The 25,467-nt window shown below is 39.6% G+C and overlaps 1 protein-coding gene across 1 annotated transcript in view; it reads right to left on the bottom strand.

The window, feature by feature from the left end:
* Nucleotides 1–22,093, bottom strand: part of Prtfdc1 (phosphoribosyl transferase domain containing 1) — an 86,357-nt gene extending 64,264 nt beyond the window's left edge. Inside the window, exons 1-3 of the mRNA XM_047521257.1 lie at nucleotides 21,902–22,093; nucleotides 12,783–12,889; nucleotides 7,529–7,712 (exon numbers count right to left, since the gene is read on the bottom strand). Of these exons, the coding sequence (XP_047377213.1) occupies nucleotides 7,529–7,712; nucleotides 12,783–12,889; nucleotides 21,902–21,949 (339 nt within the window). The 5' untranslated portion in view covers nucleotides 21,950–22,093. The remainder of the gene's footprint in view (nucleotides 1–7,528; nucleotides 7,713–12,782; nucleotides 12,890–21,901) is intronic.
* Between the last annotated feature and the right edge of the window lie 3,374 nt (nucleotides 22,094–25,467).

The following is a 25,467-nucleotide window of genomic DNA, read 5'->3' as shown; positions in this document are numbered from 1 at the left end:
TTGTCTAAAATAAAATATAAAAAGGGCTGGGGATGTAGCTCAGGGGTTAAGTACTCCTGGGTTCAATCCCCAGCACATCTCCCCACCCCCAAATAACCCAGGATATATTTTACTTTCCCACCCCAGCTCAGGACAAAGAAAGACAAGCTAGCTTCTTAGAGTCTCCCATTACAGAAGGGTGGATTTTTCCCAGGGGTGCATCAGTGTGGACACTGGCTTTGTGTAAGAGTATCATTCAGTTTCCAGTTTTATCTGAGTCCAAGGATTTATCATCTGTCTCTGCATGAGTGTTAAACCAAGTAACTGACATACTTTCTCTCCACCCCTGCTTCTGGGAGGACACACTTTACCTCCTGATGTTCAAGCTCTTCATTTCTGCCCTTTGAATATCCCTTCTCTTCTGGTGAGCTCAAGAAGGCATTTAAAAGGCTTTTCAAATTATATTTCACCTACTATTTTTTTATGTGTTTGCAGTGGATTTTAAAGTTATCCACAGTATTCCATAAAATTGCCAACCAAACTGTTTGTGCCAAGGAACATGCATGTATGGATTTGAGAAAAAGAAAATATTTTTTAAATGTGATACAGTGGTAAAACATAAATAGGTGCTCATGAAATATGGTGTACTTTTAGAACAGCTGAAAAATGAAGCCCCACGTGTGGGTAAACTCTTATGAGAGATAAGGGATACTCATCTTTTTGTTAAACACTGAATACCTTCATAAATATTGTTAAGACAAACTACTAAGTAAAGTCACTTGCATGCATGATGGATATCATCCATGTGATGACTTTTCTCTCATGCAACCTTTGGGTTTTCTCAAGGAAGTTTACTATTTCTTAAAAGCAAATGATTATAAGATGATAATATGAATTATGTGTATGTACTTAATATTTCTCCTACATATATTATAGGAGGAAAATATAACCAACTCTTTTATCAATATTAGGAAATACATTAATATCTCATGGAACAATAAAGTTTTGTGGAAGAACCTAAAAAATTCTCTGAGAAATGTTTATATGCACAAAAGCACAGCCTTGAGAGACTGATGGGTCCAGGCTCTGACACAATATTGGCTATATGACATTAGGTTAATCTCTCTGATCTCCTGTTTGCTTATGGGTAAAAGAAGTGACACCTTGCAGGATTTCAGTCAGGATTAGATGAGATAATGAATTATTCGAGCAAGCGCTGATAGAACATTTAATAAGAGAGATAAAAGGAAGGATAAAAACAAAAAAGGAGGGAAAGAGGAAGGAGAACTTGAAAGGATAAGGAATTCAGGTTGTTAATGCTCTCATTTCACCGAAGAACAGGAGTATATTAGCCACACCCTCCAATAAATTAGTCTAATGCTATTTCTCTTTTTCTTTCTATTTTTTTTTTAGAATGGGCTTAAAAAACAAACTTTATTTCAATTACCAAAAAAAAAAAAAAATGTTAACTTTGAAACATTTAGAAGATCTCAATTTAACTCATATAGTCACATAACTCAAAATAGCAAACAAAAACAGTTTCATGTGCTTAACCACTTTTAATGATGAAACTTTAAAAAGAGGAAACAGACTCCCACACAGCTTAGGAGCTATTTAGGCAAAGCAAATATTCCTTAAGCAAAAAGACAGCATTAAAAACTAAAAATTGGGTTGGAGATATAGTTCAGTTGGTAGAGTACTTGCCTCTCATGCATCAAGGCCCTGGGTTCAATCCCTAGCACCACACACACACACACACACACACACACACACATCACTAAAAACTAAAAATCCATGAAGGGAATGGAGGGGGGAGGGGAATAGGAAAGACAGTAGAATGAATTGAACATAACTTTCCCATGTTCATGTATGACTACACAACCAATGTAACTCCACATCATGTACAACCACAAGAATGGGATCCTAATTAGAACAAGTTATGCTCCATGTATCTATAATATGTCAAAATACACTCTGTTGTCATGTATGTCTAAAAAGAACAACAAAAAAGACAAAAAATGTTTTTTATTAAAAAAAACCACAAATCCTCAAATTTATCAAAAATGTCTCTTGAAGCCTTTGATACACATTTATTCATACATGAATAAACAAAGATTTTAATATAAAGTAAACAAAGGTTTTAATATAAAGGGAACCAAGTCTGGGTGCTCACCCTTTGTTCTAGCACAATCTCCTGCCTTGCCTTCATTTTTGACCCCACACCTCTCACACCACAGTACTACCTGTGCTGTGCTGGTGTTAGTTCAACCTGATCGGCTTACTCTAAGCAAGACCTCCAACTCCCACTAACAGATCCTGTCTGTGGCTCACTGTTCCCTTAGAGGTTTGCACAGCCTTATATTAGCATTGTAAATGAGCTTGGGAATTTCAGGTATCCAAAGGTAAGTATATATACACAATTCTGTTTTACTGCACAGGTCACAATATGTAGCAGGTGGTTATATAATCAACAATAAGTTAAGATGAATATTTACAATTTAGACAAAAACATCAACTTTGTCCCTAACTACCAATAAACAACACAAATTGCCAGTATACAAAGGCTGTGTTTGTTCTTCGGTACAATCCTGAGGGCTCATACCACTTGAAGTATGTTAAATATAGAACTCATGACACATTTCTGCATCAGACATGAAGCACAGGACATAAGACCTTAAGTATCTTATGCTCATGAGTTGTCTGTGCCATGTATGTAATGGAAAGGCCACTTTTCAGATAGTTACTCAATCACATTTGCCTTTTAAAAATTATTAGCATGCCAGTTTCTAAGTAATCCTTTCTAGATTGCTAACATTCAATCGAATTCATTTCATGTCTCATGGAAAGTTTAAGATAACAAGAAAGAGAAATCAAATCGCCCAGAGCCCTTAGATGTTTGCAGGCATGATTTCTTAGTAAACTGTGGAGGACATTAGGCAACTGACGTCTCTGGGAAAAGGGCTTCCAAAGTGACTTATGAATGCTGGTGGCTGGAATGAGGAGATGCACATCCTTCAAGTAAAATAAACTTTCATCTTTCTATCCTCATAAAGAAATCTAAGGACTGGAGATGTGGCTCTGTGGTAGTGTTCGCCTGGCATGTGTGAGGACCTGGGTTCAATCCCCAGCACCACAAAGAAATAAACAAATGAATAAAAAAAAAGTACATATGCACACAAAACAATCAACATTATTTAAAAAAAAAGAAAAAGAAATTTAAACAGAATCATCAAGCAACAGGGTAGGAAAGAACCAAACTACACCATGCTTTTGACCAGCATCTACAAGAGTGCAGAGTCCTGACCTTTCTCAGAACTTCTAAAGCAATCAGCAGGATACTTGAGTGACCACTGTTCCTTCCCAGATGTTTTTCGAGATGTCTGTGTCCTATGAACAGGCTTGGAGGTATGCAGAAGCACTAAATGCCCTCAGAAGAAAGTGGGCTAGTCCTGTTACCTTACTTGATGATACTTATTAGTTTAATGTTTTTATTGGACTCTGCCCTTGGGTATGTGCAAAGAGCTCAAGTGTGTAAAGGGACGGTCAGCTCAAGCCTAATCTGACACAGCAGTTAGTTCATCTCTGGATGGGGACAGCTTCCGTGCCATGGATGGACAGCTGTTCATGTCATAGCCCAGACTATGAATATGAGTTTCCTGTCCATTTCTGAACACATTTAATTAGGGGAAGCCCTGTCTAAGTGAGCAGTCAGGCAGTGTTTTACATGAGATATTCATCCAGGATATGATGTGAGTCACTCTGGTGACAAACAAGAGGAGAAATACTTGATAAGAAGGGAAGAAACGTCACAATCATCCTTGAGTCCTACATGACCAAAGGTGTGAGACTGGATGAAAGTGGTGAAGATTTAATGTCAACTACTGCCTTGCTCTTCCCTCGGAACCCTGGGTAGGAGCCCCCACATCCTGGCCCCAGGGAAAAAATGGTGATTTGAAAGTATCTATCTAGACATAGCAATAATGACCACAATGTCCCTGGAGTTTTAGAAGTACAAATGTTTGTTCTAAACTATTACTACATAAACATGAGTTAACAGGGTGTATAAGCCTTAGAATGTGTGCCTATAGGTGAAAACCTTGGTAAAATAAAGCAAGGTTGTTTGGAGAAATAAACAATGAAAAGTTAGAGCAGTACAGTTTAATTTGACATGGAGTATTGTTCTATTAGTTTCAGCAAGATCAACTATGTTCAAGGTCATAGAATAAGCCTCCACAAAATCAAAAGGATTAAAATCTCATATTGTGTAAATTTACGCAACAGAATTAAGCTAGAAAAATATAGAAATTCCGGAAACCCCCCCAAATGTCTGAAAATTAAACAACATGAAATAACCAATGAGTGAAAGAAGACATCACAAGAGAAATTAGAAAATAATTGAACTGAATGAAAATAACAATATGTAAAAAATAAGTGGGATGTAGCTAAAAATGTACTTAAAGGAAAATTTATAGCATTCCATATTCATATAAGAAAACAAGAAAGGTCTCAAATCTATGACCTAAGCTGACACCTAGGAACATAAAGGCAAATTAACCCCAAAGCAAACAGAAGGAGGGAAATAATAAGATAAAAGCTAAACTGGTTTTTAGAAAAAGTGTAAATTGAATGAACTGAAAAAAGTAAGATAATAAAGAAAGCCACAGCTGATAAAAAAAAATTGTCAAACCTCTAGGCATATTAGTGAAGAAAAAGCAAAAGACAGACTATATGATTTAATAATACCAGGGATGAAAGAGAAGATATCACTACAGACCCTACAGACGTCAAGGATAATATAAAATATTATAAGCCACTTCATGCCCTTAAATGTGAAAAATTACATAAAATGTACAAATACCTTGGAAGACACAAACTATTAAAGTTCACTCAAGAAGAAAAATAACTTGAGCACAACTCTATCAATTTTAAAAAACTGAGTTCCTAGTCTGAAAAACTTCTGACAAAGAAAACTCCATGTCAAATGGTTTTAGTGGTATGAAAATGGGGAAAAAAAACAAAAAAACAGCTCACTGACTGGAAAATACATTCAAAACACATATCTACTACAGGATTCACAAAGTATGTGAAGAACTTTCAAAACTTGATAATAAAAAACAAATAACTCATTTTTTAAAATGGGTAAGATATTTGGACAAACACTTCACTAAAAAGCTATAAGAATAGCTAATAATCACATAAAAACAGGTTCATCAGTATTCATTGAAGGAATGTAAATAAAACCACATGAAAGGCTAGCACCTATTCAAATAGGTAAAATAAAGGAAAATAAAGAAAAAGTAATTATAGTAAGTGCTGTCAAAATGCGGAGCAATTGGAACCCACATATTGCTGCAGAGAATGCAAAAGTATTCAATTACCTTGGTAAAAAGTTTGAAATTTTTTTATATATACTCATCATATGACCTACCTATTTTGCCACTAGATATTTACTCAAGGAAAAAGACACAAGGTACACAAAAACCTGCTTGTGATCATTTGCAACACTCTGTTCATAATCACTCCATGTATCCTTCAGCTAATGAATGGATTAAAAAACTGCTATATCCATGTTATGGAAACCTGCTTAATAAAAAGAAATGAACTGCTGATATACACAATGTGGATGAACCTCAAAAGCATTATATCGAGATTTACAGAATTACTAAGGCTACAAGGTATGATTTACATGACATTACAGAAGGAGAAAACTCTAGAGACAGAAAACACATCAGTGATTACCAGGGTCTAGGGGTTGTGAGAGAGGCTGGCTACAAAGGACACAGGGTATTTTTTTGTGGTAAGGAACTGTTCTATACAAGATTATCAAGGTTATCAAGATTTACATGACTGCATTTTTTGAAACTCACAGAACTGTAAACTAAAAGGGATGAATGTTACTACATATAAATCACTCCCCAATAAACCTGGTTTTCATCTAAAAAAAATATTTTAAGGGGCTTTTTCAGAGCTGTTTATCAGGAACAAGTGTAACGAGGATCAGGGCCAAATGAACGAGAGAGAAAAAAAATCTCATAAGAAGAGGGCACGGCTACTTAATCCAAGGTGAAGGGGAACTAAAGAGAGAAAAAAATTTCAAGACAGGATGGAGTCAATGAGCGAGGATTAAGGTGTTTGCAACAAATGAGCTTCACCCCAGCCTGAGACACCATCAGGAAGTAGAGTGCATATCTTAAGAAATGAGAAGAATTTGCATCTGCGTTAGACCTGAGGCAACTGAGTCACCTGAAGAGTGGAGTAAGCTAAAATGGTCCTTGGGATTGCTGAGCTCAGGTGTACATATTCTGAATAATCCTTGCCACCTAAGTGTAAGTCAAACTTATAAATACAGTAGGAAATTACTCCCAAGATTAGATGACTAGTCAGTTAACTTTGATTTCATCAAGAAGTAGATTATGCTGGGTGAACATGACCTAATCAGGCGATCTTTAAAAGACAGGCTGGGCCCTTCCTGAATGGAGATTTTCCCGCCTGGCTTGAAGAAGCAAAAGTTACCTTGTGTGTGAACTGCAAAGACCTGAGGGCAGCTTCTAGAAGCACTGAGAGGTCTTTAGTGTCCAATCAGCAAGGAATTCTAACAACAATCAGTGATCTTGGAAACATGACCACAACCCTCAGATGATCAAAACCTGAGCCAACACTCTGTCTTCAGCTCAGTAAGACTGAGCAGAGAACACAGACCTCTGACCCAGAAAAACTGTAAGATAATAAACTTGTGTTGGTTTACACCATTAAGTTCACGGTGATTTTGTTATATAAACAGAAAGTCAATTCAAAGAGTCATTAATGAATTAAAATGCTGTCAAGCTAATTTAGTCAATGAGAATATTTTCATGGCTTTGACCCCAAGAGATTCTCAAACAACAGTAAGAAAGTTTTAATGATTTACCATGCATTGAATCAAAAAGCATCACAAAAGTTAACATCACAAAGAGAAGCCTAAGGGGACCATATCTTGGAGAATAAGTTCCGTCCAGTGGTGGCCACAGAAAGCCCATCATAAACTGGTGGAACGGTCTTCCACTGGAGGTTCCTTGGCTTGGTATCCTCACACTTGATAATGTGCTATCTCTACAGGCTTCCCTTCTTTATCACCAGTCCATGACTGCAGATACCCAAGTACACTGTCTCCTCTCTGGGCTGGACACCCTCCCACAGGTCTCCAGGGCCAAGGGCACATCCAGGGCAAAAGGATATCAGCATTCACAGAACTTTCTTAACATTCTCATTTCTGAGGCTGGGCACCAGGAAATAACCACATTAGCTTTATCACCATAAAAGAATGCATGAATCATTCCTCAAGGCTATCTCTGCATATGTGAAAATAGGAAGTTTTATTTTTCTTCCCCCAAAGAATATTATCTGAATCCTCATAGTAGATTGTGATAGTCTTGCAAATTAAAAAAAAAAATTACACTCTTCATTTTCACTTCAATTTTTAAAAATTACACATTTTCATTATTAGTACTTTTATACTGACATTATTAATTTTAAATATCATACAGTAAAAATGGAACCTATAATAACTTACCTTGTAACTCTTTAGCCTGATGAAATCAACCTTCATAGAGACAAATCGATCTGAATTTCGGCTGATGTTCTTAAGGTGTTCTACAAGATCAGCACAGAATTTGTAACCACCTTTAAGTACACACAGGACCATAATGTCGCAGTATCCTATGTCTTTCATTATATCCTTTGCCAGTCGCTCAATTCTGAAAGCAGTTAAGGGATAAAAGACATATTAAAGTGCAACTATTTCTGAGCGTTTTTGTTCCTTTAATAAAAATGCATGATGTATTAAACATATTAGATTACTCAGGGGAGTGTGGAGAAAAATTTGGGAAACAGGAAAGCTTTGTTAAAGTTGGACACAAAGTGTTCAAAACATACTTCTGATAGCTGCATCATTAATGGTACATTCTTGGCACCTCATGTCACAAAAATGATTAAGGTATAAAGTACAATGTCAAAGAACTTGCATGCTATTATTTTATCACCATGGTGCCTTGTTGTTAACCTCAACAATGTTATGATGGCATCTGATGACCCGCTCACTTTATAGCAGACGGAAAGGAAATGGAGAGTGACTCACTCACCTTACTTTATAGGAGACTGGAGGAAAAGTCAAGCCCATTGTAACCATCAAAAGAATAATGTGTCTTGCATTCAACAGAGGCAGCACATCGCCTATGTGAAAGGTACAACTGCCACAGGCAGTGCTTCCATGGAGCATAATGCAAAGGATGCCCCCTGGAGTTGTGCAATAGCAGCAGCCTTGGTCAGCTGCCTAGAGCTGGCTGGAACTGTTCTTGTATCTGTTTCTAGCTGTCTGTAAGTCCATTGCCCGTGGACCATATAACATCAAAATGTAAGTGAAGGCAGGATCTAAGACACACACTTTTTAAAAAAATTCCCACTGGCACTTCAAGCAAATAGAAATAGATTAAAATGGATATAACTAAGTTATACATATAATATTGTATTACATGCATTTGACATATACTATATATAGCATAACATATTTTATGTGTATATGTGTGTGTGTATAGATAGATAGATAGATAGATAGATAGATATAGAGAGAGAAAATGGTAACTATAGTTTCAGGCAGTGTTTCTCAAAACATGATCATCAAAAAATGTATATCAGGGATGGGGTTATGGCTAGGTGGTAGAGCTCTTGCCTTGCATGTGCAAAGGCACTGGGTTCCATCCTCAGCGCCACATACAAATAAAGATATCGTGTCCATCTACAACTAAAAAATATTTTTTAAAAAAGAATATATATCAGAATATCTGGTATGCTCCTTAAAAAGGGACATTTTTTTCCAGCATGGTGGACTAAGGGGGTCAACATCTTGTCTACAAGCAAAGAACTACAAAGCTGAACAAAATTCAAACACAGACATTTTAGTATTCTGGAAATCAACCAAAGGCATATAGCAAAGCAGATACTCATGAAAACACTGAATACTGGATAGAAGTCTGTGGCACTCTTGCCTGGGGGTGCCCATCACCCCCAACTCCCATCCCCAGCTGTTGTTTACCCATGTTGTTCAACCAGCACAGGATTCTGCCACAGGGAATTCACCTGACTGGGAACCCTGTAAGCTCGTCTGGCCACATCAGGAGCATGGCTCCATTACCCTGAACTTTAGTCTCCATTATGCAATGAACTGGCAAACCAGTTGGGATCGATAGGGAGTTCCAGGGGACTGGAGTCACCAGGCAAGGGTACACAATTATTTCTTCATATATGTCAAGTGAACCAGAGGCTTGCATGTATGTGGAGAGGAGATGTAAGAGAGCTGAGAGTGGGTGAGAGGGGTGGGAATAAAAATCAGGGACGACTTGAAAAAGGTTGGCTGGAAACTTGAACCTGTTTGCCAGCCCCCAGGTACATCCAACAACAGAGAGGAGACTTCCTGTCTCGTAAGTGGTCTCTAACCACTTGTAGACTGAACACTGTGCTATTTAAACACAGGGGGAAACCCTGGTAAGCTGGCCTTAAAAATAAAACCAAGAAAATCAAATGGCTCAGTCATCAGAGACCACACACTGTGGAAGAAGAAGAAAAGAAAGAAAGAAAGAACAACAGCAGCGAATAGAAAATTGTTACAAATAAGATAAATATTAAACTGTATCAACTACTGCTTTGAATGTGAAGATCTAAATACACCAATTAAAAGATAAAGAATGTCAGAGTGGATAAAATAGAGACCCCACTACATGCTGCTTACAAGAAGCCTACTTTGAGGAGATAGCTAGATTAGTAAAGAGATGGAAAGACATGCCATGCTAACACTAACCAACAGAAAGCTGCAGTAGCTATGCTAAGTTCAGATAGCAGACTTCAGAGCAAGGAAAATTATCAGGGATAAAGACAAATTATGTAATGATCAAGGGATCAACACTCCAAGAAGATATAACAATCCTTAATGTGTATCCTCTTAACAACAGAGTGCTCAAAAAACTCACAGAACTGCAAGGAGAAATAGACAAACCCACTATTGTGCTTGGACATTCCATACTCCCTCTATGAGTAACTGACAAACCCAACAGACAGAAACTCAGTAAGGACATGGCTGAATTGAGAGCGCCATCAACCAACTGGATCTAACTGACATGTGCAGAATACTTCATCCAACAACAACAGAATACACTTCTTCATAAATGATACCGATCAGAAAATGAAAAGACAAGCCACAAACTGGGAGAAAATATTTGTAAATCATATATCTGATAAAGGATTTGTGTCCAAAGTATATAAAGAACTCTTAAAACCCAATAAGAAGACAAACAACTGAATTTTTAAAATGACAAAAAACTTGAATAGACATTCTCTCCAAAGAAGACATGAACAGTATATTAATGATTAGGAAAATACAAATTAAAACCATGTCAAGATATCATTATATATTATCAGAATGGCTCTAACCCAGAGGACAGACAATACAAAATGTTGGAAAGTATGTGGAGAACCAAGAACCTTCCTATATCGCTTGTGGGAATGGATAATGGTGCAGTCACTTTGGAAAATAATTTTCAGTTTCTTAAACTTGCCAGAAAACCCAGAATTCCATCCCAAGGAATCCATTTAAGAGAAATGAAAAGATACATCCACACAGATACTTGTATGTAAGTGTTCATAGAAGCATTATTCATAATACTCAAAATTGGAAAACCACCAGCGACTCAGGAGGCTAAAGGCAGGAGGATGGTGAGTTCAAAGCCAGCCTCAGCAACTTAGTGAGTTCCTAAGCAACTTAGTGAGACCCTGTCTCAAAAGATAAAATAAAAAGGGTTGGGGATGAGGCTTAGTGATTAAGCACTTCTGGGTTCAATCCCTGGTACCAAAAAAAAAAAAAAAAAAAATGTCCATCAACTGGTGAATTGACAACTAGATAGTACATGATTTTATTTAAATGAAACATCTAGAAAAACAAATTTACAGCCAAAGAAAGCAGATTAATGATTGTCTGACATCAGAGGCAAGCGCAGGGGTGGACTGCAAGTAACATTTTTAGGATAATGGAAGTTGTAAAGCTGAATTGTGAAGATGGCTACCCAAGTATAAAAGTTCCCTAAAATCACCAAATCATTCACTAAACTGAATTTTGTAGTATATAAAATTTACCTTAATGTTTATTTTTAAAGTGAGAATGGACATTCCTGGTCCCAGACTACTGATTCAGGGTTTGTAGACATAAAAATGTGTTTACAGAATAATTCTCCTATACAGGGAGAAGACCCAGGGTCATTTTATCCTGGACTAAATAATGTTTTAGATCTGGATGCAATTAAAATTCATAAAATTCAAGTAAGAAAAGCAAAAAATTGTTTAAACCAGGGGCCTCCCAAACTGCTATTAAGGGAAATCTCTTCTCAGACATTATGAAGAGGTGAACAATATAGTCTCCCTCTGCATAAATAAAGTTAGTTTAATTGCTTAAGTCAAGCAGGTCCCCTCTGCCATTTTCTGTATTTTAATAAGCTAATGTTTATTTTCAAGTGCCAACTGGGAAAGTTACCAATCTGGGAAATGCAACATTTCCCAAGCTTATATGATCATGGAACTTTTCTCCCCTCTGAGAATCAGGCTTATAGTCCATGGAAAAGTCATCTCAGGGCACAAGAAACCTCAAACTAGAACTTATTTTAATAACATATTATAAGTTGGGAAAATAAGCAAAATGCAAATCTTATGTAAAATCTTAGAACCTTGATGAAGGAATGAGAATTCCATTTGCTTACTGACAGGATTGGTGGTAAGGTGACCATTTAGTGTTTCTCGAACTTTGTTTTGTTCTGAGGACTTAGTTCATAAAGTTACATTTTAACTCGTAATTATATAACAGATTAAGGAACTGTAGAGGCAGAGGAACTAAACTATACAACTTGAGGGAAGGATAGATGGGGGGTCCCAAAGTCTCAGCTTGCTCCTACTCCCCACAGCCTTCCCCACTTAGAAATCTGGGCCTCTAAAGAATCTCTAGGATTCCAGAGAGTGCCTGATAAATACCAGGAAACTTGCTTTCCATATAAATATGAAGTCTTAAGTATTTCGACCTTTGTCCAATAACTTAAAGATATAAGAACCTCTTGAATTCAAGACAGTTTTGTTAAAGGGTATGACCTACAGATCCTGATGCTTGTGTTGGGCTGAATTAGAGGTGGACCCTTGAAAACCAAGTGTAAGTGCACATGATGTAGGGGCTTCGAGAGAAAATGTTGTCTTTGGAAAAGCTAGCAGGCTGCAAAAACCCAGAGGATGTCAATGTAGACAGGCAGGAAAGAACTAGAAATAGTATGCTAGAAATAGTTTTCTGCAGATAGTTTTAAACTGCAAATATTGTCATTACCAAAACATTACCACTGGCCAGGAAACGCAGTAGTCCAAGAGAAATGAAAGGGGAAGGCAAGGTCACCTCTTGGCTCTTTCTGATTAACTCAAGGGTCTATGAAAGGCATGAGACAAAGATTTTGGGGTAAAATCAGTGCTTTCCCAGCAACCATTTCCATGTCTCTGTATAGGACATTGTCCATGTGAGCCTGGTACTTACAACAGCTGTGTATATAGCCTTCCTAGTACTCCCCCTGGACAAATATCCAAGGATACCATTCAGTGAAAGCATAACTTCATTGCATTCCAAATTTGCTGTCCTATAAAAGGTCTCTATCACTCTAAAAAGGGCTTGAGACTAGGGCACCCAAGTACATTATAAGATTCACACAAGAGTGGGCCAGCATGGGACCAAGGTTGCCACAAAAAGTACCACTCACCTGTCCACAATGATGCCATGAGGTATGAGCACATATTCCAAATCTCCATAATAGTGCTGTGGGTACGTGAACAAATTTAAGTCATACCCTGGCCAGTTGTCTGTAATCTGTAAATTAAATTATTTTGGTTATGGTATTTTTCATTGGAAATTTATTTTTAAAACATAAACAAACAGCAAGAACAATAAAATTATGATTGAAAAACAAACCAAAGATAGATCTACAGATCTCAATATTGCATTAAATTATATTCTCTCAAACTATGAAAAGTTGAGTTGGGAAAGGTCATTTGTTTACTGCTTAAATGAAAAGAATGCTCCATTCCCAAATACCGGCACCATATAATAAAAACATAAACTTGATGGCTTATAGCTAACCTGATAAAATTGTTTAGAAAAAAGGACAAATGTGTAAGTGCTAGGGGTTTAGCTCAGTGAGAGAATGCTTGCCTAGCATGTGTGAGGCCCTGGGTTTGATCCCCAGCACTGTAAAAAGAAAACAAATATATATATATATATACACACACCCACATAATTTATATCTAAATTATAAAATATAAATATGACATTTTTTGATATTGGGGATTGAAACCAGGTGCACTTTACCACAGAATTACATCCCTAACCATTTTTAATTTTTACTTTGAGACAGGGCCTTACTAAGTTGTTGAGGCTGGCCTCAAACTTCTGATCCTTCTGCTTCAGCCTCCCAATTTGCTGGGATTGCAGTATATATATAACATTATTATGATAATTTATTACATAAAGATATATGTCATTACATTTCTATTCACTGTCAATGTCTCATCTGCCGGTCATCTATGAATAGCATATTCCTCCCAGCGTTAAGAGTGGACCTAAACTTTTGACTGGTCTAGTCAATAAAGTAAAGACTTTAAAAGGATGTACTATGGTAGGAACTTAAGTCAGTCCTTTCTGGGAATGTGATGGTCCAGAAAATTGGCCTACTCATGGAAAGACTGATAACAAGTCTTTACCTTGTTTAAGACTCAATGTGCAAGTTTCATGGTTAGAATAATAGAGACGGAGGAAAGACCGAAAGCAAGTCTTTACCTTGTTTAGGACTCAAAATGTGCAAGTTTCATGGTTAGAATAACAGAGACAGAGGAGAAAATGAAGGTGAAAGTGGAATTACATCATTTAGAAAGGATGCAATAATGAAAGCATTATCTACTCAAACCATCATATACTCAAACATGCAGTAGTTATATACTGACTTCTTTCTCCTGTTCTTTCTCCTGTACACGTTCACCAGATTCCTCTGTCCAGCTATCAGCTTTCAAAGCCCTTTATAATGCTGGCCTTCATCATCCTAGTTTTCCAGGCCAACTCCCTACACCCCCTCCCCCCTCAGATGGGTGTCCAGTCATGATTCTTCCCAGCTCAGTCTGTCCTGCATCTGCACCCTTTGCCTTCTTCCCCCTCTACCTCTGTATTCCAAAGAAGTTCAGTCAGCTCCCACTTCTTCCTGGAGGCCTTGCTGGCTGTTCCCACCCTCTGATCTTTTTTTCTCAAATTCCTGGTGCCCCTCATAGCCCTCTGTTCTAACAAAGTCTCCAACCAAGGTCCAGGGGGACCTTCTTGCCCCATCTATCCTGGTACTCACGCCATCTAATCTGCTGTTGGTTTAGAGTCCCTTCATTTAGTGCTGGGACACTGCCCTGATTTCTACTCTTCACTCATTCAGGGCTCAAATCCAGTTCCCCTTTGCTGAGGTTTTGGAAGGCGACTTGAGGTCCAGTTCCCACACACTCCCATTGCAGTTCTAGTTTCTGAACTGCCAGGCAAACCAAACTCATGCTATTTATCCCTCCTCTATCTCAGTAAAGACCAGCTCATTCTTCCACTTGCTCAGACCAAAACCTTGAAATGGTCTCTGATTCCTTTCTTTCAACCCCCTCATGCAGCCTTAATAGCTCAGCCTGTCTTCAATTCCTTCAATATTTAAGCAGGACCAGTCCTGAGCACCTCTGCTGCAATCTCTCTACACCCATCCTGGCCCATGCCACTGTCATGTCTCCCCAGACTACTGCAGTAGCTGCTAAACTTGCCTTCCTGATCCACTTGCCGGCCCTCCATGTGGCAGCTGGAGTGCTCTTTTTAAAATGTACATCATTATCCTAGCAGACTTGTGCTCAAGTTTTGAGAGTTTATTATTTCACTTGGAATAAAATCCAAAGTCTTTACCAGGGTCCATAAGGGTCTATCCCTCTGATGTGTCCCCCAGAGCCTTCTTCATCCTTCACTCTACTTCAACCATTGTTCTCCTTGCTGATCTTTAAATCTGCCAAGCATGTTCCTGTCTAATGAACTTTGCACCCGCCATTTCTGGAGTCTACAGTACATTTCCACTGACTGTTCGTGTGGCTTGCCCTTTACTTCTTCCAAGTCTTCATTCAATGCCACCTCTACAGAGAGACCTTTCGTGGCCACGTACATAAAATGGCACCCTTCCTTCCCCACCCTCTCTGTATCCTTCTTATCCAGTTTTACTTTCCTTCATAGCACTTATTGCCATTGGATGTGACATGCATGTGCGTGTTTGTGTGTTCTGTCTTGTTTCCTCCCACTGGAATGTTAGCTCCTTCTGCTAGAGACTGTATCTTATTCTTTATTCAATTCCCAGTGCCCAGATCACTGACCTGGAATAAGATAAGTGCTCAAAAATGTTCAATGAATGAATGCATGATTGTCTCCACCCACATGCTACCCAACTATCTGAACTTCAGTCTCAACTCTCAGTTTGTCTCCTTGCAATAAAGAGCACCACTGTTCAAGGCTCTGGAGATTCATATCTATCATATCTATTGGCAGACCCAGGGCCAACGTGTGGGTGTCATCTGCATACCTGAAAAGCATCGCATTTGCTCTACCTCTGCCAGGAAACTGGCTTTCACCCTGAGGATTCCTTGGGCTGCTATAACCTCTGACACTAGAGCAGCTGGTCAGAGCCTGGCCTAACAGCTGCACTTGAGAGATCGCTAGCCTCTAGAAGAGCCTCTGTCTGGCCACAGTAAAGACCATCCAAGGACCCTGAGGAGCACCGTCCCCCATGGAGACCATCTAAACACTTTCTGGCTCCCCTTCTGGACCACACACACTACCCACTCCACTTCCTTTCGCCCTGCCACTGGTGACACTATTAACTAAGGGTCTTCTGAGTTCATTATTTTCACCATGCAAATCCTTTGTTGCCCTCTGCTCAGACTGAGTCTCAGAGACGACTCCAAGTTCAAGAGTTTTGTCTCTTACTACTGTGATGTTAGTGAAATTACTTATTCTTTCTGAGACCCAATTTCCCTCTCCTTTAAGTAAGACACAAAAATACCTATGGACAGGGATGTAGTAAAAACAAAAAGAAGCAGAATAAAGTACTTAGAGTACCTAGCACATTAACATATAACAAGTGCTTAAGAAATAATGCCAAAAAAGATAAGAATGCTAAGAAAAGGGAAAAGATGATTTTAAAAAATGACAAACCTACACATAAAAATTATAATGGCAATCCATAACTCAGAGGCAACAGAAAGGCAAGGGCATAGACTTAAAAGTCTACACATCTGGGTCAAGTTTGTTAGCCACAGGACCTTGGGCACATTAACATCTCTGAGTTTCAATGTATTCATCTATAAAATGAAGTCAATGCTTGCATTATATGGTTACTGTGAGGATTAAATGAGGGAGATAATGGTTATAAGACATATCAGTATTTGGTTTATAGTACTTATGCAATAAATGTTAACCATTTAGATGTACTGAAACATAACTGTTTAGTTACAAATTATATGTTTTAGTTCATTTACAGAAGTACCTCAAATCATCAAGAGTACAAATAATAATAAATGCTGACAAGGATGGGGGGAACACTTATATATTGCTGATGGGACTGCAAATTAGTGCAACCCCTGGGAAAATCAGTATAGAGATTCCTAAAAAACAGTGGTAATGGAACCACAATATGACCCAGCAACCCCACTCCTTGGTATTTATCCAAAAGAACTAAAATCATCCTATATACCAATATATGCACACCACTGTTTATAGGAGTGCAATTCACAACAGCTAAGTTATGGAACCAGCCTAGGTATTGGTCAACAGATAAATGGAAAAAGAAAATGGAGTTTTACTCCATTTTACTCCAATGAAATAAATTATGTCATTTGCTGATATACTGATGAATGTAAAATAAGTAAAATAAGTGAGAATCAGAAAGTCAAGAGTTAGAAGGTGTTGTTCCATATGTGGAAGCTAGAGACAAAAAAAGAAATAAAAAATGGATCTCAGGAAAATAGAAAGGAGACTAGTAGAATAGAGGAAGGGGATGGAGAGGAAGGGAGGCAGGGAGGAAAGGGGAGTTACTGGAAAATGAAATTGATGAAATTATGTTACGTGCATGTATGAAATATGTCACAATGAATCCCACTATTATGGATAATTAAAATGCATGAATAAAGCATTTTAAAAATTAGTAAATATTTTTAAATGTCAAATAATTAAAAATAAATAAGTGACTCAAAGCTATTTGCCAAAGTCTTATTACCTTAGTAAAAGCTGTAAATTTCAAGTGGAAGAAATTTATTTCCTTAAAACTACTCTAGAATCCCAATTAGCCATTACTCCCAATTAATCTGAAATGGTGCTTTCAATGTTGAGATTAAAGACAATGAGAGATGAAGGAATTACTGGTTACTTTTTTTTTTTATTCAAGGTGCAGGCAAATTGTGTGGCAAATAAGTCTACTCTTGGAGGAATGGAGGGTGCTCTGCACCTTAGATAATTATGTTTTTCACTTGCTTTTTTAAAAACCACAACAAGAAACCATTAAATAGTTTCAGTATCAGAGATAACAGGCTCCAAGTTTATTCAGCACAATGCTTTCTCTGTTCAAAGAGGCAAAACAGCACCAAGCTGGGGAAGTGACAAACACATTAACTGAGTCACTTTATACAGCGTTCAAATCCCAGAACTAATTCTGATTCTCTTGTTCTCATTTGAAGATACACTGAAAACCCTCTCTACGAGTCATTAAAAGTTGTTTTTTTCACCCTTAGACTATTTCTTGCAAGTTTAATTTTTCCTTAGAGAGAAAATAGTTTGAAAACATATATTACCAGCTACTCTCCACTTCTGCTCACTTCTGAGCTCCACACACTTGACCCCGATCTCCCCTGCAAGCCACTGACACTGGTTTTCAGGCTCACCAGCAAAGAGGAAAGGAGTCTCATCCCTTGGCCCTGATTCGAAGAATCCCAGAACATCAGTTGGCCCAGTCCAGTCCCAGGAAGGGTGGTGCTCTGTGAGGGGAAGCCCACCTCAGAACCACGCTCCTGGGACAATGAGTAGAACCTGTGCTAAAGGCAGGGCCCCATGTTCTGCCAGGAGAGGAAGGAGAGGGTTTTGACAGATCACATAACACCTTGTATTCCACAGGCCTGCCTCTTTGTGGTGGGTTCAGCATCCAGAAGATAAAATTCATTACAACCAAGTAAAGCTGTACCTATCCCTGGTTTTGCCACTCCATCCCCATGGAAAGAGGAGAGAGGGAGAAGAGTCAACTGTAAGAGAAACAGAAATTTTAGACTTGTACTGCTACTACGTGCACCAATGTAGGTACTAACCCTGGTTCTTTTGATAATGCTTTTGAAAAAAAAAAAAAAAAAAAAAAAACAGAAACAAAAATATCTAATAACCTGACCTCCAAAAGCCAGGTGGGGCAGATAACATCTTTTCTTTTCCTGAGAAGTAACAATGCGGCACCAACCAGGAGTTCAGTGACCTTACTAGCTCCAGATCAAGTAATGACCAATTCCGTGCAAAATATTTCAACTCAGGGGGTACACACACCTCTTATTTAACAATTAGTATATATTATCATTTGTTGTTAATAATCTACTAATGTCCTACCTGCCCAATTTAATAAAAAGTCACTTGTGAGCAAGAGCCATCTTAAATCTCTTAATAATTCTCTTCTTTTGGAAAATTATACTTGTCATGTTTAAATCATCAGGTTCTATTCATCACCAAATTTCTGCCAACTCAGAGTTTTCTTTTCCACCTCATTTCTGGACAACTCTTTGAATGATTTACTCTAGTGCCTACCCTGATGATCCTTCCAACTATCCTAGCTTATAGCTCCTCACCTGTCCTACAGCAAGTTACTTCATCCTAACTCCACCTTAGCGATGCATTCACACAGCCCCTCAGCCACTGGGAGCATCCCCACCTCTAGAATTCTCCCCTGGAATCACAGTTCCCTATGCAGCATAGTATTTGAAAGCTGGTTCAAATTCTGCTTATGCCATTTACTAGTTATATGACCTGGATAAGCTGCACATTCTCTCAGTGCCTAATTTCTTCTTCCATAATAAAATGGAGAGTTATAACTGACCTATCTCACAGATTTGTGAAGATTCAATGAATAACTGTAAAAGTACATAGGAAGCGCTCCATAGATGTTTGCTATTATTACCCTTCTTCTCACTGGTACTAAAACTTCCTTTTGATATTTTTGTACCTTACTTTTTAGGGCTCTCTATTTTACCCTCTCCAGCTTTCCTTTCCTTCCCTATCTTATATAAGCTTCCTTCAATCAGTACCTTGAATTTTCTCTGAACTTGACTTGCCTGCTTATTTCCAACTTGAGGTTAATCTAATTATCCCAAGTTCTACTGCAGACAGTGACATAAATGCAGGGGCCATTTCCATCATACAATGATTATTTCCGAATTTGGTGGGCCCTCATGCAGTTTAGCAATTATTCATCAGCTCCAAGCCCCACAGGAGCAGGTGCAAACTGTGTCTCCTCTCCCTGTCCCCCTCACCACTTCTCTGCATCTTGCCTGCAAAAGGGCCTCTACTGATAATAATAAATTGGACTATTTACACTGTTATCTCATTTGCTTTTCAGGCTTCAGTAATCTACCTATCTGATTAGTGTACCTAGGTTTATTTTGTTCTTTTTTAAGCATATCTAGTATTATATGGTAGTGCAAAATGGTAAATATTCAACCATGGGATGGTTGTTTAAAGGATTCTCGCCACTAATGGGTTTGTAATTGTTAAACCCAAAGACCTCTTTCCCATCTTTATCCTACTGGCTCTTCCTGAAGCATCTGACACTATTGGTGACCTCATGACCCAACCCCCTATCATAAAACTTTCCTTTGGGCACCTACCTGCTGCCTTACTAGCTGACTGTTTATCTCCCATGCTGCTGTTTCTACTTGGTGTCTTTATCCCCTCCCCCACCCCTCTTATATTTAGGGCTTTCCAAGTATCTATCCTGGAATAGTTTTTACTTTCTTCATTTTTATAGGATGTCATCATTTACTCTTAAACATTAAATATTACTTTTGTTGATGACTTCCAAATCTGTTATTCTCAGGAATTCAATTATGAATTTCAAATTTCAAATTTCAAAGTACCTATAAAGCATCCCCACCTGTGAGTCCTACAGACTGAACTGAGTTGAACTTAATGATTTCCCCTTTTCACATTTTTATCCCCTTCCCATTTCCCTCACCCCTTGTCCTGTCCATCCTCTCCATAGCAAGTGGAGTGATTTTTGAAAAAACAAATCAGATGCCATGATTCCTTTGCATTTGGTATGTAGCCCTGTGTCCTGAAATCCTCACATGGCTACCTCCTATCTACCCTTCTGATCTCAGCTCAAATGTCACAAAAAGTCTATCCTGATCACCTGAGCATAATCATTGATCCCCATCCCTCCTTCAATTTCTCTCTACGCTGCTACCCTCTTTCAATTGCACACAGTTGAAATTACCTCCTTTATGTGCTTTCAAGTTGCTTGCCTGTGTCTCTCCTTTAAAACACAAGTTCCATGAAGGCCAGGTTTTTGTCTTGCTCCTGCCGTAAGGCCAGAGCCTAAAACAAAACACCCCTTGGAACCCAGCAGGACAGTCAACATGTGTGGCATGAATAAATGACCTCCAACTTGAAGAAGTCCTGCTGTTGAATTAAGACTGAGCAACAGGCCTGACTCAGTAGCTCAGGTCTGTAATCCCAGTGACAGCGGAGGCTGAGGAGAGAGGATGGCAATTCAAGTCAGCCTCAGCATTAAGTGAGAATCTCAATAATTTAGCAGGACCTGTCTCAAAAAAAAAAAAAAAAAAAAAAAAAAAAAGGCTGGGAAATGTTGCTCAGTGGAGAAAGGCCCCTGGGTTCAATTCCCAGTACAAAAACAAACTAACAAACCAAAAAAACCTCCCACATATTTCAACCTCAACAGTTCTGTTGGAGTGGAGGTGTTTCTTTACCCCATGCTCTCATTCTAATTCAGCTGATTCATTTTCACAGATTATCTGTGGATTACAAAATGAGCTCTGGAAGAACCATCACCACCTTTCACACTAAACCTGACAAGGTCAAAACTACCACCCCCATCTCCCATCCCTCCAGCCGGACAAACTACCAAATATTTCACACACATCATCTCCAGTTCTCTCCACAGGCCCAGCTTGCTTTTCTCATTCTTCCATTTGAGGCCAGGGGCACTCCGCTAGTTTGTGCCAGCACTTGTGCACAGAGGCCCACCCCAGGTTCAAAGGCTCCAAAGCTCCAATTCCGTCCAGGAGAGCTCCTTTAATAAAGGAAGCTACTTTATTTCCTAGCTGCTCTCAGGAATCCTCAGTTATCTTTTCTGAAAACAAAACTGAAGCCCACACTGGAGGAGTCAGGATGCAACACAAAAAGGAGAGTAGCCAGAATGGCACGCGAGGGTCTTTGCAGACCCGCCCGCTCGCAGAAGGGACTCGTGGAGGCTAGTAGGAGTGGGGACCCGCACGATGCAGGCTAATCGCCCGGGTAGCGGATTCCTGGTCTGGGACGGAGGGGGGACATTGAGAACAAGGGGTAAAGGGACGTCGGTATTAGGCACTTCGTCAGTTTGGGGGCGGGGAAGGGAGGATTGGGTTTGAAGATGGAAAGGATCCCCGCCCGGAGGGAAGAACAAAGCAGTGGCCCGCTCTCTCCCGAAGGCATTTCAGGCATTTCATCTAAAAGGAGGGTGCCAAGAAGGGAGGGGAGGGGAGCGAGCCGGGAGCGCACGACTCGGTCCCGAAATCGGGAGTTTGCATTTACCACGACGCCTCGCCCGCAGTCTGGCGCCTCCTCAGTGCTCCCGGCCATGTTTCTCCCGGGGAAAGCGGGAAGGAAAGACCAGCGCGGGAAGGATCCGGGAGGCCGGGGCCGGGCTGGGGGATGGGACGCGGGGATGGGGCTGGGGCCGCCCCGCCCTCGGCCAGCCGGCGGGAAAGCGGGGCCTGGCGCGGCGCCAGCGCCTCGGCCGCTGCGCCCCCTACCCGGGCGGGTCCCCGGGGCGCGGCGCGGGAGCAGCTGCGGAGCAGCGCCCGCTCCACCTGAGCGCAGGCCCGGGGCGCGTCCCTGGCGGCCGCCGCCTGCCGCGTGTCCGTCTGCGAGCCCGCGAGCCCCGCCGCCTGCTCGCGCCCCGCAGGGACTCGCGACCAGGAGGCTGCCGGCGGCTCGCTCTTTACCGAGAGAAAGCGCTCCCTCGTCCCCCTGCCTTCCCAAATCCGCAGCCCCAGCCTCCGGGCTAGCAATCTCTTTGACTCCTCCCTACCAATTTTTATGCGCTCGTTTGTCCCCAGTAAATGCACGAAAGAGCCGCGATTCCGCGGGTTCTCAAGTACTGTTTTGCACAAAAAGCATCCTGGATGGTTTCTTCCAGCCTCCGGGCCAGGAGTTGGAAAGAGCCACACACGATTGCTTTCACCTTGGACCATACCCGCGGCGATCGGCTTAGGGCCTTTCTTAAAACTCCGTTCCGGGCCGGGAGCAAAGAGGTTGTTACAAATGAGTGTATCTGCTTCACCACTTTCATAAGACCAGATGGTCAGGTTTTAATTGTTTCGGGTTGCAGCTGAAAACCACGACTCTCCTTTGGTTAGAAATCTTTGTTTTATGAATCTGTTGTTCAATCCAAACCCCAATATCAGTTCTCTCCCAGCCCGGCGCCCCGGTTCTTTGTCTTGTCCTCCAGTGCCCTGCTTTCCCTGTATTGTATTCATTCCTCTCGTCTCTGACATCTCCTCAGATGTCACACACAGCCCGGCTTCGGTTTGAAGCCCTGAACTGAAGACAGATCTCTTGACTCAGCCTCTCCAAAACACTCTGTTAAATCTTGGAATTCTGGCAATACGGCGGGGAGAAGAATGCTGATTTTGCGGGGTTTGAAGGGAAAGTAGTTATCAATCAGTTCATGTCGCTCTGGATTGGAAAAATAGTCATTCAGACGTGGTGGCCTCACCAAGCTTAGCACCGCTGGCCTTTGATATGTCTTCTCAACGTTATGTGCAGTGCAAGGAAGACGCCCCAGGGGTCCCCAAGATTAAGCAACAGACATGGACTGGCTGCATAAATGGGAGATGTTTCCTGGTGCAGAAGTAAACGGTTTCCCTCAGTCATTGTCTGAGGCCCTTATTTTGAACTATTTCTATAGTCTGTCTCTTATCTCTCTTCCCCAAAATAAAAGACTATCTTCTATTTTCATTTTCAAAGACCAGGCCTAGAAATCATATTCATAGCCAATGTCCCTGAATTGTTCAGGAACTGAAAAGATCTACCCTGGTGATGATGAAACTTTTGAGTTCACTAGACTGGTTAATGCAGCTTTGCTGGCCACACCCCTTCACTGGTTATGGTGGAGAAGATCCGTAGGGGGATCAGAATTCAGTACTGCTCAGAGACACCCAGAAGGTGTGCTGTGTGTGGTTCACAAACCATACTTAAGATGCGGTTTGTGGGTTGGGCAGATAGCTCAGTTGGTATAATGCTTGACTTGCAAACACAGGGCCCTGGGTTGGATCCCCACCACCTCTTATGAGCCTCTTATGGCTCAGTGTGAATGCATGAGCCACACTGGAGACTTCAAAATATGTCCCAGGACTGGGGATGGAGCTCAGTGGTAGAACTTGTGTTTAGCATGTGTGGGGTCGATCTCCAGCATGAAAGGAAGGTAGGAAGAGAGAAAGGAAGGGAAGGAGGAAAGAAGGATGGAGAAAAGAAAAGGGAAAAAAAATCAAAAGAGTAGTTGCAACATAGAAATCAAAAAGCAACCACTGTGACCCAGTCCCTGGCACTGTGGAAGATACAAGGGAAATGGTAGATAATTCTTTTTTCCTTGCAAAGACCATTAATTTAAACAGAAAACCCAATAGGTTCATATTGAAAAAAATGTAACTTGTTTGAAAGAAAGCAGGAATTTTATGAATGTGCATTTGAGAACATCCATATAGACACATTTCATAAAGACCAAAGAATGGTTGACAAGTATTTTTTAAAAATCAAATTCATTTTATTTATTAACTTTGTATGTTATAATTATATTTTGTATGTTCTGATTATACTTTAATACTTTGGACAGCATTAATTAATTAATAAGACTTGATATCAAATAGTATTTGCAAAGACCAGTATTGAAGAATAACAACTCATTTATTCAGGCTTTATTCTAAATCCCTCATTATGAGGATTTAGAGGCAAAAAAAATCTTTTTAAATCTCAAATTTTTGTTACATATCTAATGGTATAGCTTCGGAATAGGATTCCAGTTTTTCTAGTAACAATCCATATGACTTCAGTCAATGAGTCTAAGCCAGTTATATGAATGTAATATACTTCAATTTTCTCATCTGAAAGGGAGGAATACATTTCTTTTCTACTACATATGACAATGAGACTAATGTGAGATAACGTGAGAGAATTTGCAAAATGTTATGGAACTGTAAAATATTATTAATTGGAGATGCTGTCAAAAAATTCATGCCCAAATATAAAATTATTCCGTGTGAAAATATTAGGGAATTGACTTTTAAAATTGATGTGACTAATCAGGGAGAGTGATAGTCTGAGGAAAATCTGGGACCGATATGAACATACATACAGAAAAATGAGAAAATTATTAAAATAATAGAATTTTCCATTAAAAATGATGTTTCAGCCTAGACTGTACATTTTCTAATAATTCTATGAAGGATCTGCAAGAACAAAGATGTGCATCTTTGCAAAGTTAGTAACTACTAAGTATGTTTGCATTTCTTTGGCATTCTCTTTACCTTCTTTTAGTTGTAGATTCTTTGCATTTTAACTTCTAAAATTATCTTGTGCAACTATCATGGTGAAAACACAAATATTTATAATTAACTGAATTCTCCAGGCTGGAGACTTTTGTCCTGTAAGTACATACAAATCTTTTGACATTTTGATAGTTCTTTGGCTTTTGCCAGTATGAATCTGTTCTTGAAGGAACAATTCAATCTATTCACCTAGGTATTCATAGCCAGTTGCTTAGTGACACTAGATTGGAAATTCAGAAGGGCATTTAATTCTAAGTCCTAAAACATAAAACAAATAAATAAACTTTTAGCCTGGGAATTGTGTTGAAATACATAAACATCTGAAACTTCATGACTCAGATTGTTAGTCACAGAGTTACTGGTTAGAATCTGGATGAAATCCACTGTGGACAAAGGCCAGTAATAATGATGATGATATTTTGCTTTTCCATAGTGCTGAACAAAACACCCTGCAAATGCTACAAGCACAAAAGAAAAAGTGGCAGGATATTTTCCTGTAAACACTCAGGCTAAGTAAGAATCTTGCTAACTTTTTAATTTTTCCGAACTATA

This window comes from Sciurus carolinensis, chromosome 12 (assembly GCF_902686445.1).
Source record: "Sciurus carolinensis chromosome 12, mSciCar1.2, whole genome shotgun sequence".
In the NCBI taxonomy this organism is placed as follows: Eukaryota; Metazoa; Chordata; class Mammalia; order Rodentia; family Sciuridae; genus Sciurus; species Sciurus carolinensis.
Note: the sequence above shows the minus strand (reverse complement) of the source record. Positions and strands in the feature narration are given on the sequence as shown.